Genomic DNA, 15,966 nt, shown 5'->3' with positions numbered 1-15,966 from the left:
TTGTGAATATGATTAATCCATAATCTTTTCCTTGGTAGGTGTTTCTGTACCTAATAAGTTCATAGATGATTAGATAACTTCTGAAGTGTTCCCAGTATAGACTTGAACCTGCCTGCAGAGGATGGCACCCTAATGATTATCTGAGGGCAGCGTGATCAAGTTCTGTTCAAATGGTGCCTGGTGTGTTAGGTAGTCAGAAGGGGAAGGGCCCTGCAGAGTGTGGTTTATCCAGACTTCATTGCAATTGTGGTGCTTCCGTTGTCCAGTGTGAGGTAGAGGGAAGTCTTCCTTCTCCACAAAACATGTGGATGTGTCTCTGGTGGCTAGACCTGGGAGGTCATGAACAGGTCATGCCATTGTGTGACTGAAGCAGAGGGAAGATAGACAACTGCAGGGTGCCAGGAGTGGGCAGGGACGTGAGCAAAGTCCAGACGAGAGAGAAGGGTGTACAACTTAGGATCTTTTCGTTTGCTTCCTGCAAACTCAGGGCGTTGCGTTGGGAATTTAAACAAGATCAATAACTGGGACCACTGTGCACCAGACAGAGCAGGTAGGTAGGCCATGCCCAGACTTTCAGGTCAAGGCTAGACACTGGGTTTTCTGAATGATCTGGGTCATTTTCTTGCTTTTCCTCTTTTCTGCAGATTACCTGTGAGGCTTTTATTGGGGTTAGGCAGACCAAATATAAGATACTGGTTTGCTCATGCTCTTAGTTCCACTATGGATTGGCAGGTACCATAAACAAAGTAGATCCTTTGGGATGAAGTAGACCTACTGGGAAGACTCGTTTCACTTTGGGTCTTCCTTTTACCATCCATAACTATCAGTCTTAGGATTTTTCTCCCACTGTGCTTTATTTTTATTAATACCATGAGAATATATAACTCTAATTTATTGGATTCTTTTAAAATCAGGAGTTGGTCATATACTGTCTTTGTTGGGAAAGTCCATGAATTAGAATATATGGCTCGCTAGAACCTTTTACAAGGAAATTTATATTATTTATTTCTCTGCTTTAGCAGCTTCTCTATAGTAAGAAATAAATTAAGATGACTATAATTTATAACGCTTTTCAAATATTGAATTGAAGCGCAGTTGGATGTTGCCCCAGAAATGGAAGTTGTGTCTGGGGGATTTTTACAGTGGGCCTGCATCCTACCTCTTGTTAATGACCCAGAATTAATTTTCCTGGTGCTGTGAGAGACAGGAATCTGGTCCTTGTGGAGGAAATCTGTTGTGTTAGCAATGGGAAAACAGTGAAGACCTTTTTGTGAAGAACACAGCATCCAAGACATATCTTGCTTGAGAGTGGTGATAGTATCTCACTTTTTAGGAGAGACCTTAGGATCTGTTATAGATTAAAGATATGGACTATTTGCCCATGTTGGTATACACTACTTTAAATAAATAAACTGAAGGAAAAACCCCATTTTGACACACTGGGGATGATTCTAACATAGACTGATAAGATATTCTGCAAGGGAGTCAGTGATGGTTTTCTGGGTAGGAAGATGATAGTGTGGTGCACTAAGCCATCTCTGTTAGAGATGCACATTAACATCTTCACAGGTGAGATGCTGCAGTGCATTGGATTTGTCCACCAACAGATGACTGCACACAGAAAACCATGATTATATATACACAGTGGAGTTTTATTTAGCAGCAAAGAATAGCTAAATTATGTAATTTGGGGGATAATAGATGGAAATAGAGTTTGTGATATTAAGAGAAATAAGCCAGACTCAGAAAAGCCAAATGCCACATTTCCCTCACGTGAAAGCTATATTCTAAACATACATTCCACGAAAGTAGAAGAGAATGAGATGAGTAAGGCAGGATGGGAAGGGGTGGGCGAGTAAGAAGATGTGAGATGCGCCCTTATGAAACCCAACACCTTGGACAACACACCCTAGTAAAATAACAGTGTGCCAGGAGGAGCTATGGTTTATAGATAAATCAGATTGGCAGGTGTTAGTAGGTGGGCTGATGTGGTTCACTATGATAGTTTCACCCTCTCTGTGTTTATGAAAGCTCTATTTAGAGCCAAAAGTCTATGTTTAAGCCAAAGTGAATATTGTGCTGTAAAGGAGATGTATATGGCCTGCTCCTATTCAGTCAGTGGCACGTAGACGAGACCTGACACTCTTCCTGCCTGTTGGGTCATAGTGTTTTGCTCCTATGACCCAGTAGTTAAGGCAAGTGCCTCCCTGACTAAGCTGAATGTCCTGTGTTTAGGGGAGGGTTACGCTGCGCCATCCTGGGACATGGGACCTTCCGAGAGACTTAAGCCTCGAGTGGAAATGGAAACATGGAGGTGCGTCAGTCTCCTGGCAGATTCATAACTTAATCGGATGCCTGTGGGCTGAGAACTTTGGAAGAATGACCAGTACACTGGTTAGGAGAGAATAGAATTTAAATATCAGGCATGCTTCTGCAGGTCGACCTCATGGTACAGTCACTGACTTTTCTTACCAGCCCAGACTTGTGCTGCAAACACAACCCTCTCGTTTTGAAGCCACTGTATCAGTCATTGCTGGGTGTAAGCCTGAGGGCGTGCATGCTTCCTAACTACCCTCACCCCTGACACCTCTGCCCTTTGTAGACAACAGGCAGGGTAAATGAGTTGGCTACGAAGGAAAGTGAGCGCACCAAAGCAGTGTGGACTTGTTTGCTTCTTTGAATTATCCCCAGTAGGACAGGATGTTACTCTGTCAGCTCAGAGGCAGATGGGCCCATCTGTTTCCACCTTCAGCTCTGCTTTTACTCATATTTAGAGCTATGCCCTTCCTCACAGGATCTTAGGATGCTTAGAAGATGGCCTGCAGTTATCTTGACATCAGTTGCTACTTTGGGCAAGCAGGTAGAATAAATTAGGCCTCCCAACCACCCTGTTCTTTAGTCTCTGTTAGTCATTTCCTCACAATGAAATGATCTGTGATGGCAACCGACTGTAGTTCTATAGTGGGCCTTTGAGTCTCCGTATGATGTTAAGTTGGTCCAGAACCGTCTTGTGTCTTGCATTTTGGTTTAGGATCATTCTCTGATTTTATGTATTCATTTGGTGACACTTTCCTGTGCCTGCGATACAATACTGTTGTGTGTATTGGTGCTGGGCGCTCACAGAGCTGGGTTCTCTATCCCTGTACCATCTGTTGATGTTGGGTCTGTGGATCATGGCCTTGAAGAGCCATGAGGATTTGGGGAACTAATAGGGTCTTCTTCATTTGCTTGTTCCCTAATACTCTTTGGGAATCCTGTGATGGTTTGTTACTGGGCTTGGGCATTCCTCTTTGGGGGAAAATGTGGGGAAACATGTAGGGAAGTTTGATTATAAAACAAAGTTTGTTTGAGCAAATTTTTCTATGGGCACCAGACAAATGAGATTCAACCAGCAAATATGTATTTAGATGCTACTAAATGCAAGCGATTGCAGTCCTCAGAGCCTGCTCCATCTTGGATCCAAATTGCCATATAAGCCAGAATATTTTCCCTGTATCTTCATAATTTTGTAACAAGTGTCAGTTTAAACAAAACCAAAACCAAACCCAGACTCCATCATTCTATAAAATAGTGTTCTCTAATACTGCACAGAGATTCAGCTCTCTGACAGAGAAACTGTAAGGCAGAAATTAGCAAATATGAACTTGTGTCATTAATTGCTTTTCTTTATTATTTTATAAATTTTATTATAAGAACTTACAGTTAAGTAAAAACATCAAAAAGATCATCTCTCTGATGTTTCTATTAACAAATAAATTACAGCTATTATGTGGTAAAGTGTCTTGTTAATAGTTTCGCTTGCTGGAGCAAGCCGTTTGCAATGGCCGAGTCCCCACTGTGGAAAGTACTGTTAGAAACGTTGGCAATCCTGACTTGTTACTTTGCAGCAACAGATGCCAGTGAAAATAAGTTGATGTTCTTGGGGTTTTTTTTTTAAGATTTATTTATTTATATATATATGAATACACTGTCGCTGTCTACAGTCACACCAGAAGAGGACATTGGATCCTGTTACAGATGGTTGTAAGCCACCATGTGGTTGCTGGGAATTGAATTCAGGACCTCTGAGTTCAGCGCTCCTAAGCACTGAGCCATCTCTCCAGTCTGATGTTCTTGTTTTGACTCCACTGTCATGTCAGGTATTAGAAGCCTCATTCATTTCATTTTTAATGCTTGAAAAGGGGGTGGGTTACCCAAGTTCACATTCCGATTCACTCCCTGGAAAGGTCAGCCTTTGTCTTTCTGTTTCACTACACCTTACATATAACTACTGTGGTATTCGAAGTGGTGAGATTTTTTTGTTTGTTTTTGTTTTTTTTTTTTTAAGGAAGGCTTTATAATTTTAATTTTTAAATCTTTGTTTTTTGACTTGAGTGCATACGCCTGATAAGAAAAGACAGTCTAGTGAGTGCTTCTTCTCCACACTTGATGTCTCTCTAGCAGAGCCTTCCTGGGCTGCTCCTGCATCACTCAGTGGTCTCTGATTGATGACCAGAGAAGAACTAGAGAACTCAGGAATGCTCCCTTCCCCTGATCTTCTGGGTATCCTTGCATCACCATAGCCTTGCCTGTGTGAGGACGAGTGTGCTGGTCAGCATTCTGAGGACCAGATAGATCTTGTCTAAAGTGTGTCCACAGAGACAGGCTACTCACAGCTGAAGCCACAACCCTGGACATTACCTTTGAAGTGCAAAGCTGATGTTTTGAAGCTGAGATGATGTTCAAGCTTACTTCCAAGTTAGTATAGAACTAGGGATGGAAAAATGTTACCCACTGGAGCTCCTTGAAGCCCCAAACAGATAGAAATGGTAGCACCCCTGTCGACCCAGCGGACCTCCCTATATCCTGTAAATTAAATGCTTTCAGAAACATGCAGACTTACCTAGACATTTATGCGTGTGCCACTGTGATAGTCCTTTGCCCACTGATGAATCCTCTGGTCTCTGCTAGATTTTTCTATTGATCATATCTTGATGCTCTGCTTGGCTCTTGTAATTGGCTACACATTATCCTCTACTCTGGATGTCTGTTGATTTTACAGCCAGAGAATAAGCATGCTTCCACCTGAGCCTCCTAAGCATGACCCTGATAAGCAGGGCAAGCATCATGTGCTTCTAAGAGGCGCCGGTGTCAGCTGCTTCCCACCTTCCTGTTTCACATGCAGTGACCCTGCCGTGTGCTTTGTGTGTGTGCTCTGTGTGTGTACTGTATGTGTGCACTGTGTACCTCTGTATGGGCGGTAAGACTTGATTCGGGGCTTCCTGATTTACTATCTGTGTGCATTTTACTATTGCTGTCATCAAACCTGGACTAGAAGATGAGTAAAAGCTAAACCATCTTCAAAGTAGTGCTTAGTAACATTTCTGAAGAAACCCTTTGGAACTCATGTACACAAATTAACATAAAATATTTTTGGAACCTGGGATATAGATGGATTAGTAGGATGCTTGTGTATCAGGCACAAGATCTTGAGTTCAATCCCTAGTAGTAGCACATAAATTGGACAAAGTAGCTCATGCTGATGATTTAGGCATTAGGATCAGGGGTTCGACGTCGTCTTTTGATATGCGGAAAATTTGCAGCTAGTCTGAGTTTCATGAGACCTTATCTCTAGAAAAAGGTTTGTGAATGCATATTCAGGGTCAGGTTGCTTGGCTGAGATCTAATATTAGGATTGTTTTCTATTTAGTACTTTTGTGGGTTTGGTTTGTGAAAGCATCAGCTCAGGACACCCCAAGACCAGGTTCTCAGCACAAAGGAGATTTATTTGCCTTAGAAGGACAAAGGCCAGGGAATAAGAGACAGGAAATAGATGAGGGAGAGGGGAGGGGTATTTGTGCTGGTGGGGGGCAGCAAAGAACTGTTGCTGGGCAGAGAGGAGATGGCATGACCCGCAGGAAAAATCCCAGTTTATAAAGGTAAAGGCTATAACCCCATGTTAGCATGAGATGTTTAATATTAATTAGATGTGTTAATTAGGTGAGCCAAATGGAGCTTTTTGCTTGCCGGACCTCAATACTCTGGTAACTGGACCTTGGTGGTCACTCTCAGGAGGAGGAAGTGGCCAAATAAGAGAACAGACCTTGGTGTCTAGTTTTAGGAATGCAATCTAACTTTTTTTTTTTTTTTTTTTTTTTTGCAAGGCAGAGGGAATTAGGGAGAAGGGCAAGGCCTTCCAGTGTCATGCTCGCCAGGCCCTAGATAGCTACAGTCCTTTCAGGATATCTCTCCAGACTGTGTCCCAGTCACTAATCAAAGCTCATTCTTGATTAAAAGTTTACTAAGGTAGCAGTGTGGGCTGTCTTCTTTGAACATAGGTTGATTTGAACCTATAACTAGCCCCTGTAATCTTGGTAGGTGTGTTCTCATGGCATGAACCAGTTGCCTAAGTTACCGTGGTTCATGTACCCTAGTTACTTTTCATTTTGTTGTTTTCTCTGTTCCATAACCTGCAGGATTCCCCTTGGGGGGTGGGGCTAACAGTTTCCATTAACAAAAAGCCAGAGGATGCCAGCACTGGTATTGCTCTTTTGCTGGGTACCTGCCTATTGTTTGTAAATACCAGTAACATGGTTATAAGGTGTAGTGAGTGGTTCGGTCAGGTGTCAGCCTGAGAAACAGAACCAGTAGGAGACTCAGAAATAGAGTTATTGCACAAAGTGGGCACATTCAACTGCGGGACTGCTGAGGGAAGGCTGGAATCCACAGAGCCAGCTAGCAGAAAGAGTAGGCTGGGACCCTGAAGCAGGATAGAAGCTCTTACAGGGACAGTTTCTTCAGAGGAGTCCTGACCCAGCTTGGAAGGGTTTTTTTTTTTTGTTTGTTTGTTTTGTTTTGTTTTTTTGTTTTTGTTTTTTTTTGTTTTTTTTTTTTTTTCACTGATTGGATCAGGCCCAGCCAGTTTACCAAAGATAATTTCCCTTGATTTGATTGTGGGTTTTAATCACATAGACTAAACACCTTCATTGCCTCACCTAGATTACCTTTTGATGGAGTTACTGTGGACTCTAGTGTAGCCAGGTTGACACATGAGAATGGGAGCAGACCACCGTCTTGCTGCTCTGTTTCCTGGGAGAATTCTTCTGGTTCCAGCCCTTAGTTGTACTGCCCTCTGGGAACTACAGTAAACCTGCAGGCCCATGTTCCTCTGAAATTGAGTTCCCTTACACCTTGATGCAGAATTCAGGCAGCACCTCCTCTGTGCCAGAGCCAAGCATTATTCTCTCCTTTCCCTTTGGTTTTATGGGAAGGGTGTCTTCTTGATTTGTGTTATTTGTCTCACCATGGCCGCGTGTTCCCTTTGTTCTTCATTAGCTGAAGTTAACACATCAGCTTGGCACCCATTCCAGCAGAAGCTTCAGTTTGCAAAGACAATAGTTGCAAAATTGGATGCTGCTGCTTTCGTGGCTGGTAGCAGTTGTCATTGTTCTGTGTCACCCTTACTTGGAGACATGCCATATAGGAAAATTGATGGGATTAAAACAGAATGAGGAGGCTAATTGCCTCTCTGTTCTGTGCTGCCTCTTTGAAAGCATTCCCTACATTCACTTTGAAGACACTACCCTTTCATGTTGGATTTTCAAAGTTACAAAATTCTTTTGTCTCTACATGAAGAGCAACATTTATTATTATTTTTAATTCTTATGGTAGAAAACGCTAAAGGATTATGAGGAAGTTCTGCCAGGTGTCCTTTAGTGTTTGGAACCACAGCCCATTAATAACTTAGCAATGTCTGTTTCTTCCCAGGCTTTTCACGTCACCTATAGAACCCTCCCAAGTCCTCGGCTCTGCTGTGCTTTCCGCTCTACAGATAGGGATGCCAAGTTTTCTCAGGGCAGTGTGAGCTGGAGTTTAAAAGGAGTTAGTAGGAATCACTGAGGATAAGGGCCAAGATTTAGCAGGAGCGGCTTATCTCTGGCTAATAGCAATAAGCTTTTTTCCCCTCCTTGATGTTTTAATGTGCAATAACATGGTCAGATGGAAACAATTTGTAAGTGTGAATTAAAATGGAATGTTTATTTTTAGACCCAGTGCACCTACAGTTGGAAGCAGCTACTTCAAAACTAGTGTACGGTCAGGTCTGTCGTCTGGCATGGTGGGGCTTATCAAATACAACTTGCTTGTCTTCAAAGAGTCACAGTGTTCAGAGGGGAAAAGGGAACTGAATGAATTCCTTATCAGTCTTTACCTAGATTATTCAGTTGGTGTGCCACGTGACCATAAATACAGTGGCTTCAGACAGCAGCCTTTCTTTTTGAAGAGCTCCTGTTTTCCAAGGGTCAGGAATTAGGGAAAGCCTTGGCATGTTCTGTCTGGCCTCATAGACCTGCAGTTACATGAGTTTCCTGAAAACCGAATCTTCGTGGGGTCTCATCTGGTTGGTAGCCCAGAATCTGCAGAATACACAGGATGCTTATGTGGTTCCTGAGCACCTTGGCCACAAGTGTTCACGTGAAGTCCCATGAATGAATGTATAATGTGTGTGTGTGTGTGTGTGTGTGTGTGTGTGGGTGTGTGTGTGTGTGCGTGTGTGTATTTCATTGTTTTTTCTGACCTAGGCCTGCTAGAGCTTGACCTGGCCCTGCTTTCTCAACTCTGCTTTGTTCTGTCAGCCCTGTGTGTTACACTAACCCACTCAATCAGATTTTAGACAAAGCTACTAGACTCCAGTTAAGTTACAGAGGGTTCCCTTGAACTCATCTCATGACCCACATAGGCCTTCAGGTATCCATCTTCCTGACGTAGCCTCCTGAATATCTGAGAACATGAACAGACAGGTCAAGTCATGGTGTGTATCATGCTTGTGTAAGTTAACAAAGGTAAGAAACTATCCAATTTGTACACGCCCTGGCCGTGTGTCTAAGGAATAGAGTGGAGAGTGAGTCCTGAAAATACATATATTCTTGGGCCAGAATATCAAGAGATTTGGATGTTAAAATGTCTGGAGTCATCCTGTTAGTGAGAGTGAGAAAGTAAGTGTGTCCTGCTCAACACAATATGAAAGCTAAACTGAGGGAAGATCCAGAGGCTTGGAGATGAGTTAGCATTGTGTTTAATTGGAAAGGCAGCACTGGTGTTAAAAGGGACGATGGTGGCAGTGCATTGTGGTAGATGAAGAGGTAAAGGTTGCAAAATTCGGTGTTTGATGGACTTGTCTGTGAGGAAGAATTAATTCCATTAATAATCTCACCTTTCAGGTCTTGGGTGTTTATAAGAGGCAGGTGTCATGCTGGCAGCTTTAGTCCTTTGGCTGCTGTGACAGACATGGTTGATGTGAGGGAAAATCTAGAGGTGTTAACTCAGACAGCATTGGAAAAGTGTGGGAATGAGGCTGCTCATAGAGAATTCTGAAATTGAGTTTCGAGGCCTTTCTAAGGTGTTCACATCCAGCCATAGACTTGGAAATCAAAATGAAGACATGCTGCACTCCAAAGTCATCCTTCAGGATGAAAAGGGAGGCTGTGGGGAAGGCCTGCGGACTCACAGTCACACTGTTTTGTGAGAGTGTATAGTGGGAAGGAGCAGCCATGTTTATGGTTAAGACTAAACAGAGAGCAGACACAGGCAGAGACAGATAAATATGATGGAGTGTAAACATGAACTCAGAATTGAGAGCTTGAGGTAAAAAAAAAAAAAAAATGCATGTAGCCATGCCTGCGAGATGGCTGGAAGTTGGATGTTCAGGCTCACCCAGCAGGCCTTCTCAGTGTTCTGCTAAATAGACCGGACCAGCCAGCCAAAGGAGGGGAGTGTGAGGCGTGAGGCAGTGTAAGCGTGGACACTCAGCCCAGGCTCCAGGTTGTGTGTGATGGCAGGCCTGGAGGCCAGACAGCACATTCAGGACAGAGATGCTGGGGGAGCTGATGCCAAGATTTGAGCCCCGGGAAACAGTGTAATGCTTACTGCTGAAACCCTACCACGTCTCATTTTGTTTGTTAATTTTTGATAACTTAGAAGGCTTTTTGTTTGCTTGGCATTGCCTCAAGTATGTTAAAAACAGCAATTAATTAGAAACAACTTTAATGCTTCTTGTTAGTAGAATGGCTAAAAAAGTAGAAGTATGCTTGTGTTGCTTTCTGCTGCTCAGGGGAGCTTGGGAGAGGGGGCAGCTGGGTTGGCTACTGCCCTATGACAGGGTACAGGGCAGTGTCGGGCACATGGTAGGTTTGCAGGGGAAGAGAAGCTGAGAGGGTTTCTCAATAATGGCGAAAATTATTTCAAGGAGGTTCCAAGACTCAGTGTCTAGAGAGTTTTGTGGCAGTGAACGGTATTGACGGTGGTTGGTCAGTGGCTGGGTGTGCCAGCTGGACCCACGTTCTTCTTTTGCTCAGCAGTGTGCTAGAGAGACGTCCATCCATTTCTGTGGTCAAAGGCTTTGTATAACAGGGCTCTGGTGGCCTCTTATAGGTTCCTTATCTTTCCTGGTCTGAAATCAGGGGCTCTGTGGAAAGTCATCCTTACAAAGATGCCACAGGAACCTTTAGAGCATGCTGGTCACTTGTCCCACCATGCTGCTGCCCTCTTTTGCCTGCCTTCCCAGTGGCCAGGAGAACTGGCCAGTGAGCACCGCTGCTGCTTCTCTGTGCCTGCTTTCTGACCCTGTCCCTGCCACCGCCCTAGTGGGAAATGGGAGCCTTGGTTCCTTTCTGTAATGAATTGTAGTCACTGAAAGGGAGCTGAAAATAAAAGCTCCCCTCCCCCAAATCTTTTCACACTTCTAAGTCAGAAGGGCACTTGTAAAACTATGGGAAATTTAGGTGCTTTGACTCTATGAGGTAAAAGCTGTGGCTTTGTCCTCATAAACGCCCTTCAAGGATGTAACTTCGTCACTGTCTCATAAACACAACCTGAAACCTGGCTTTCAATTTTTGCCGAAGTTTTATTCCTAGGAGTGGTCTGGGGACCACGGCACAGACAAACTTGGGTTTTTATTCTTGATACTGTTAAATCTATATTTTCCTTGATAAGTTTTGGAATGTTCTTTGTTCTTATTAAGTTAATGTTTATACCTTCTAGTTTGTTCAACCAACAGCTGGTTAAAGGCCCATCCTGTCATGTCTTTCAATAGCCGGGGCTATAATCCTAGACATTGTGTTTTATCGTTTTCTCTTTCAGCAAATAAAGCTAAGAGACAAGCAGCTCGGGTTCTGCAGTAAAGCAGACACAGAGGGAATAGGGATCATATTCTTTGCAGTTGGATTCTGCTTGTAGATCATAAACTGACAGATCACAGGAAGGCAGCACTTGTTGGGGGGCCGGGTAAGGCATGGTCTGTGTTTCAGAACACAAATCTAAGCTGTTTACAGGAAGAAGGAGGTTCATTTTGTGTAATTTAATAGAGAACATTAAATTCATCAGTGATCCTTGGTTTCTGCCACTTTTCATAAAGGTGGAGTTTTATTTTGGTTTTTGGTCTATGATTTTGTTTGCTTTCTCACTTCTTAGCTGAAAGTCTGCTTTATAATTGTTATAGCTCTAAATCCCTTTCTTTTAAATGTAGTCATTAACAAATACTCTGCCTCATGATTAGTATTGCCAAGGAAATTAATTGTATATGTCAGTGGAGAATCATTTCCTCTCCCCTTACCCATTTCTTGATAGTTTGGAAATGAGCAATCTGTTGTAAAAAATCCTTAAGTGCATTTCAGCATTTATTTTTGTAGTTCTCTGCCAGCATCTATAAGAACCATTAAAGTCGCTAACGTTATAATAGGGTTTTTGCAGAAATTCAAAGAGTCCAAGTGGGGGAAAACAACTCTGTTAAGCACGGAGGTGCCCACTGAGCATCTCAAAGGTGACTTCTTGTTTTGTTTTGTTTTTTTGTTTGTTTGTTTGTTTTGTTTTGTTTTTTTTTTTGGAGTGCTAAAAATGACTGCATATTTTAAAAGTTAAATTATGAATAACTTTTTATTTCTTTTGAATTTTTTCTGTTGGAGCTCAAATATTTATGAACAGGCTGTCAGAGTTACCTTCAAAGATTACACATGATAATCCAGCCTACCTCTGAGCATGTGATGTTCATGTCTTCCTGTTCATAGGACGTGTACACTACTTAACTTTAAAGCTTTCAGTATTTCTCTTTTGTTCAGTGATATGCCTGTGATATGGTTCAATGATTTCTATTGTAGAAAAAGTCTTCATCACATCACAGATGTGCATGAGTGTGTGTGTATGTGTGTGTGTATGTGTGTGTGTGTGTGTGTGTGTAAGTTAGAAGACAGTGGGTAGCGTTTCTCAAATGATGCCTATCTTCCCTTTTAAACACAGAATCCTCTTCTGACCTGGAGCTACTGAGATAGGTTAGGCTGGCTTGCCAATGAGCCTATCTTCATCTCCTCAGCACTGAAATTGTACACGCCGTCATGCAGAGTTCTTTTTACATGGGTTCTGGGGATTGAATCTAGGTCTTCGTGATTGCAAGACAGGAACACTTCCCTTCCAGCTCTCTCCCCAATCCCATATCATAGACGTTAAAAGTCTTCATAGCACATTCTCTAAACAGCTTCTTTCTTATTTCAGTGACATGCGGGAGGGGGGATGAGAGTCTGAGGCTTTGTTTGTTCCTTTGATTTTTTTTTTCTCTCCTGACAGCTGCTTTTCCTTGGGTTGCTTTCTGGGCCTTCATCTCCTTGTTTGTGAAATGAAGGGGTTGAGCACAAGGTCTCTAAGGCACTCTTCCACTTGAAGCTTCTCTGAATCAGTGGCCCGCCTGCTGTCTGTTCACATGGTGCTCAGCTGTTGCAGGGCTTTGCCAAATTACGTCTCAAATTACTATAGACAGCAGCCCATTCTCCATTGTCCGCTCCTTGTAAAAGCTTTTCCTTACCAAGCACAGCACACTTGAAAATATGCCTTATGGTTTATACGATACACTGACACCCTGTGTCCCTAAATGCAATAACTCAGGAAACCTGATGTCCAAGTTGAGGGTGAAGATGCTGCATTTGTCATCTCTTGAGTGTCTACCATGCTTAGATGTGTGTTAGGGATAGTCTTAGATGTGTGTTAGGGACAGTCTTAGATGTGTGTTAGGGAAAGTCTTAGATGTGTGTTAGGGACAGTCTTAGATGTGTGTTAGGGACAGTCTTAGATGTGTGTTAGGGACAGTCTTAGATGTGTGTTAGGGAAAGTCTTAGATGTGTGTTAGGGACAGTCTTAGATGTGTGTTAGGAACAGTCTTAGATGTGTGTTAGGGACAGTCTTAGATGTGTGTTAGGGACAGTCTTAGATGTGTGTTAGGGACAGTCTTAGATGTGTGTTAGGGGCAGTCTTAGATGTGTGTTAGGGACAGTCTTAGATGTGTGTTAGGGACAGTCTTAGATGTGTGTTAGGGACAGTCTTAGATGTGTGTTAGGGATAGTCTTGCTGTTTTGTTTTGGTCAAGCAGGTTGAACAGAATCCCGGGGATACAAGTGTAACATTAGACTCTGAAAAAGAGCAAGTTAGCAGTGGAAGGGGATTTTCTCTGTGGGCATAAGGTCTTAGATTGCTGATACTCTGGCCTAATGCGACTCATCAGGTGCTCAGATTTCTCTGCCTCTGCTCAGTCCGCAGTCTTGGGTGCATTTCCATAGGCAAATTTTAAACTTGGTGCATGACTTTGTATTGTAACTAATAAAGTTTCTATGTTAAGTAAATGTGAAAAATGCACTTTTTTAAAATGGTTCACATGTGTGATATTCTTTAAAAATGTTTTTTGTTCTATATGTGATACTGATGCATTTCAAGAACACAGTATTTTTGGAAGAATGTTGAGGGTAGGAGTCTTAGGGCTGTATTGTCTCTTGGTGTGTTAACTTCCAGTTATCTGTGGATTGATACCCATGTGGGTTACCTTTCAGAGTCTTATGTGTGTGCTGGATCACGTAAGTAGCAGTACCAGTGAGTGCTGTGCCCATCTGATGTGTGAAAGTGTGGCTCATTTTGATTCAGGTGAGGCGCGTTCCTGGGTCGAGTGGCCACCTTCATAAGACTGAGGATGGGGACTGGGAGTGGAGCGATGACGAGATGGATGAGAAGAGCGAGGAGGGGAAGGCAGCCGCATCCCAAGAGAAGGTAACTGCCCTCGCCACCACCGCTCAGCCTGCATCGGGGCTCTGTGGAATTTCATGGATTTTAATGGACATATACTTGTTTTGCAGTCACGAAGAGTGAAAGAAGAGAACCCAGAGGTGAGGAGCAATGATTTATTTATTCTCTCTTTAGTCCCCCATTTGTGCCATTGTGTGCCAAGAACACTGGTAGAATTGCATTGGACATACTCAGAGGAGTCTTTGGCCCTCATAGAGAGATAATTATTTCTAGTTTATAGTGTTCCACTATTTGGAAAATACCGAAAGCATGCAGTTAAAATTTGCCTCATACTTTTAATTTATAAAAAAAGAGAGCAGATTGAATGTGTGACTCCTTGACCTTTAAATACACTGAGTGAATTAGAGGTAAGTGAGAAACACTCTTCATGGAGTCTCTGAGGACTGGTCATCTGTTGACTGAAGATCGGTTTTTACTTCCTTCCTTCATATGATTAATTATCCTAATGCCTGACGATGATTATAGCTGCTAATACTCAGAGAGGAAATTTGAGAATATTTGCGTAGCTCCCAGTGTCTCACAGTCAGTAATTAATGCCTACCTTCCTAAGGCCTCATTACAGAGCTGAGAAACTGTGGCCTAGAAATGATACCCATCCAAACTTCCTCCTTTTATTTTTTAATTAACAGACATGTTCTTTTGATTAAGTGAAGTACACCTTACCTTGGGTTTGAAGTGGCAGTGGCTGGCTGTGCTTTTAGCAAAGCAGCGGCAGAGCCACTGTGCCCTGGCCTCTGAGCGCCCTCCCTCTTCATCTCACCAATGGTGGAAGGGTCCTACTGTGCTTTCTCAGGTTCCTGACACCAATATTCGCTCTGGCTCTCTTCGGATCCCACCTTCCTCCCTGCTTGTTCTTTGAACTACTCTATTTCATACTTTACAACTTTGCTCAAGGACTTTGTAAGAACACCACGGAGCCCCCACAATGGAACATACTGGGTAACGTCATATCCGGATTTTAGAGCAATCGTACCTGGCTGTCATGAACTCTACCCTCTTTTGCCCACATTCGCATTGTGTCTAGAGCAGAGCAGATTGAGGATTTTTCATCTGTGTCTAAATTATCTCTAATGAAAAGTGTAAGTTCTGCATAGATGTACAACAAGTGAACACGCTTCACGCACCATCGTTGGCTCAAAAGTGTTGTGGTTCCTGTTCCTGGTACCTTTGGCTAGAAAATGAGGGCAGTATTTTATTTATACGTCTGTCTCCTTTGCACACTGAATATTCTGTTCCTGTTTGCTGGTAACACGAATATCCAGGCACTGGAGTAAAAACAAAACAGAGAGGTATGAACAGGCTATAATATTTATGTGGTCAGAAAGGGAATAAAAGATCACAAGGCATTAGGTAGTTGACGTGAAGTTCAGCAAAAACAGCTCTGGTACTACTGTGTTTAGACAGAGGGAGATGTGGCACTTTACGAGTCCTTTGCTTGTGAGAGGCCATGTGCCATCCTTAGCAGGCTAAGGAGCATATGCAGGCATTACAGCAACTGTTGGAGATTGGTCAAGAAGGTCCGATTAGGTATTTGTCTGTGGGGCACCAAGGGCGAGGTAATTCTTGGGCCAAATTTAGAGGTTCTACCTTGGAGAGAATTTCCAATGTGGACTTTTAAGCTTTCAGAGTTCAGCTGGTTTGCTTGAAACTCAAAGCCCAGCACTTTGAAAAATTGGCCCAGTTTGAAAAATATGATCTTCTGGGAAGCTTACCCACTAGTAATTAATAATTTTCAGCAAATGGATAATTGCCCTCTTCTATTTATCATCTTGTTCTACTTGGAGACAGAAGTCCATAGAGACCAAAGTTCATTAACAACAATACTAATATTAGAACTAGAGAGAATTAATTGATCAAAAACTGAGCCCATACCTC

General features: G+C 42.8%; 1 protein-coding gene across 2 annotated transcripts in view; it reads left to right on the top strand.

Moving 5' to 3' along the window:
- Stk39 (serine/threonine kinase 39) overlaps positions 1-15,966 on the top strand; it is a 262,138-nt gene that overhangs the window by 142,177 nt on the left and 103,995 nt on the right. For both annotated transcript variants that reach the window (XM_076928855.1, XM_034495627.2), the window contains exons 11-12: positions 13,933-14,055; positions 14,142-14,171. In XM_076928855.1, coding sequence (XP_076784970.1) covers positions 13,933-14,055; positions 14,142-14,171 — 153 coding nt within the window. The remainder of the gene's footprint in view (positions 1-13,932; positions 14,056-14,141; positions 14,172-15,966) is intronic.

Source organism: Arvicanthis niloticus, chromosome 2 (genome assembly GCF_011762505.2).
Source record: "Arvicanthis niloticus isolate mArvNil1 chromosome 2, mArvNil1.pat.X, whole genome shotgun sequence".
Taxonomy (NCBI): domain Eukaryota; kingdom Metazoa; phylum Chordata; class Mammalia; order Rodentia; family Muridae; genus Arvicanthis; species Arvicanthis niloticus.
This window is presented reverse-complemented; position numbering and strand designations above follow the sequence as displayed.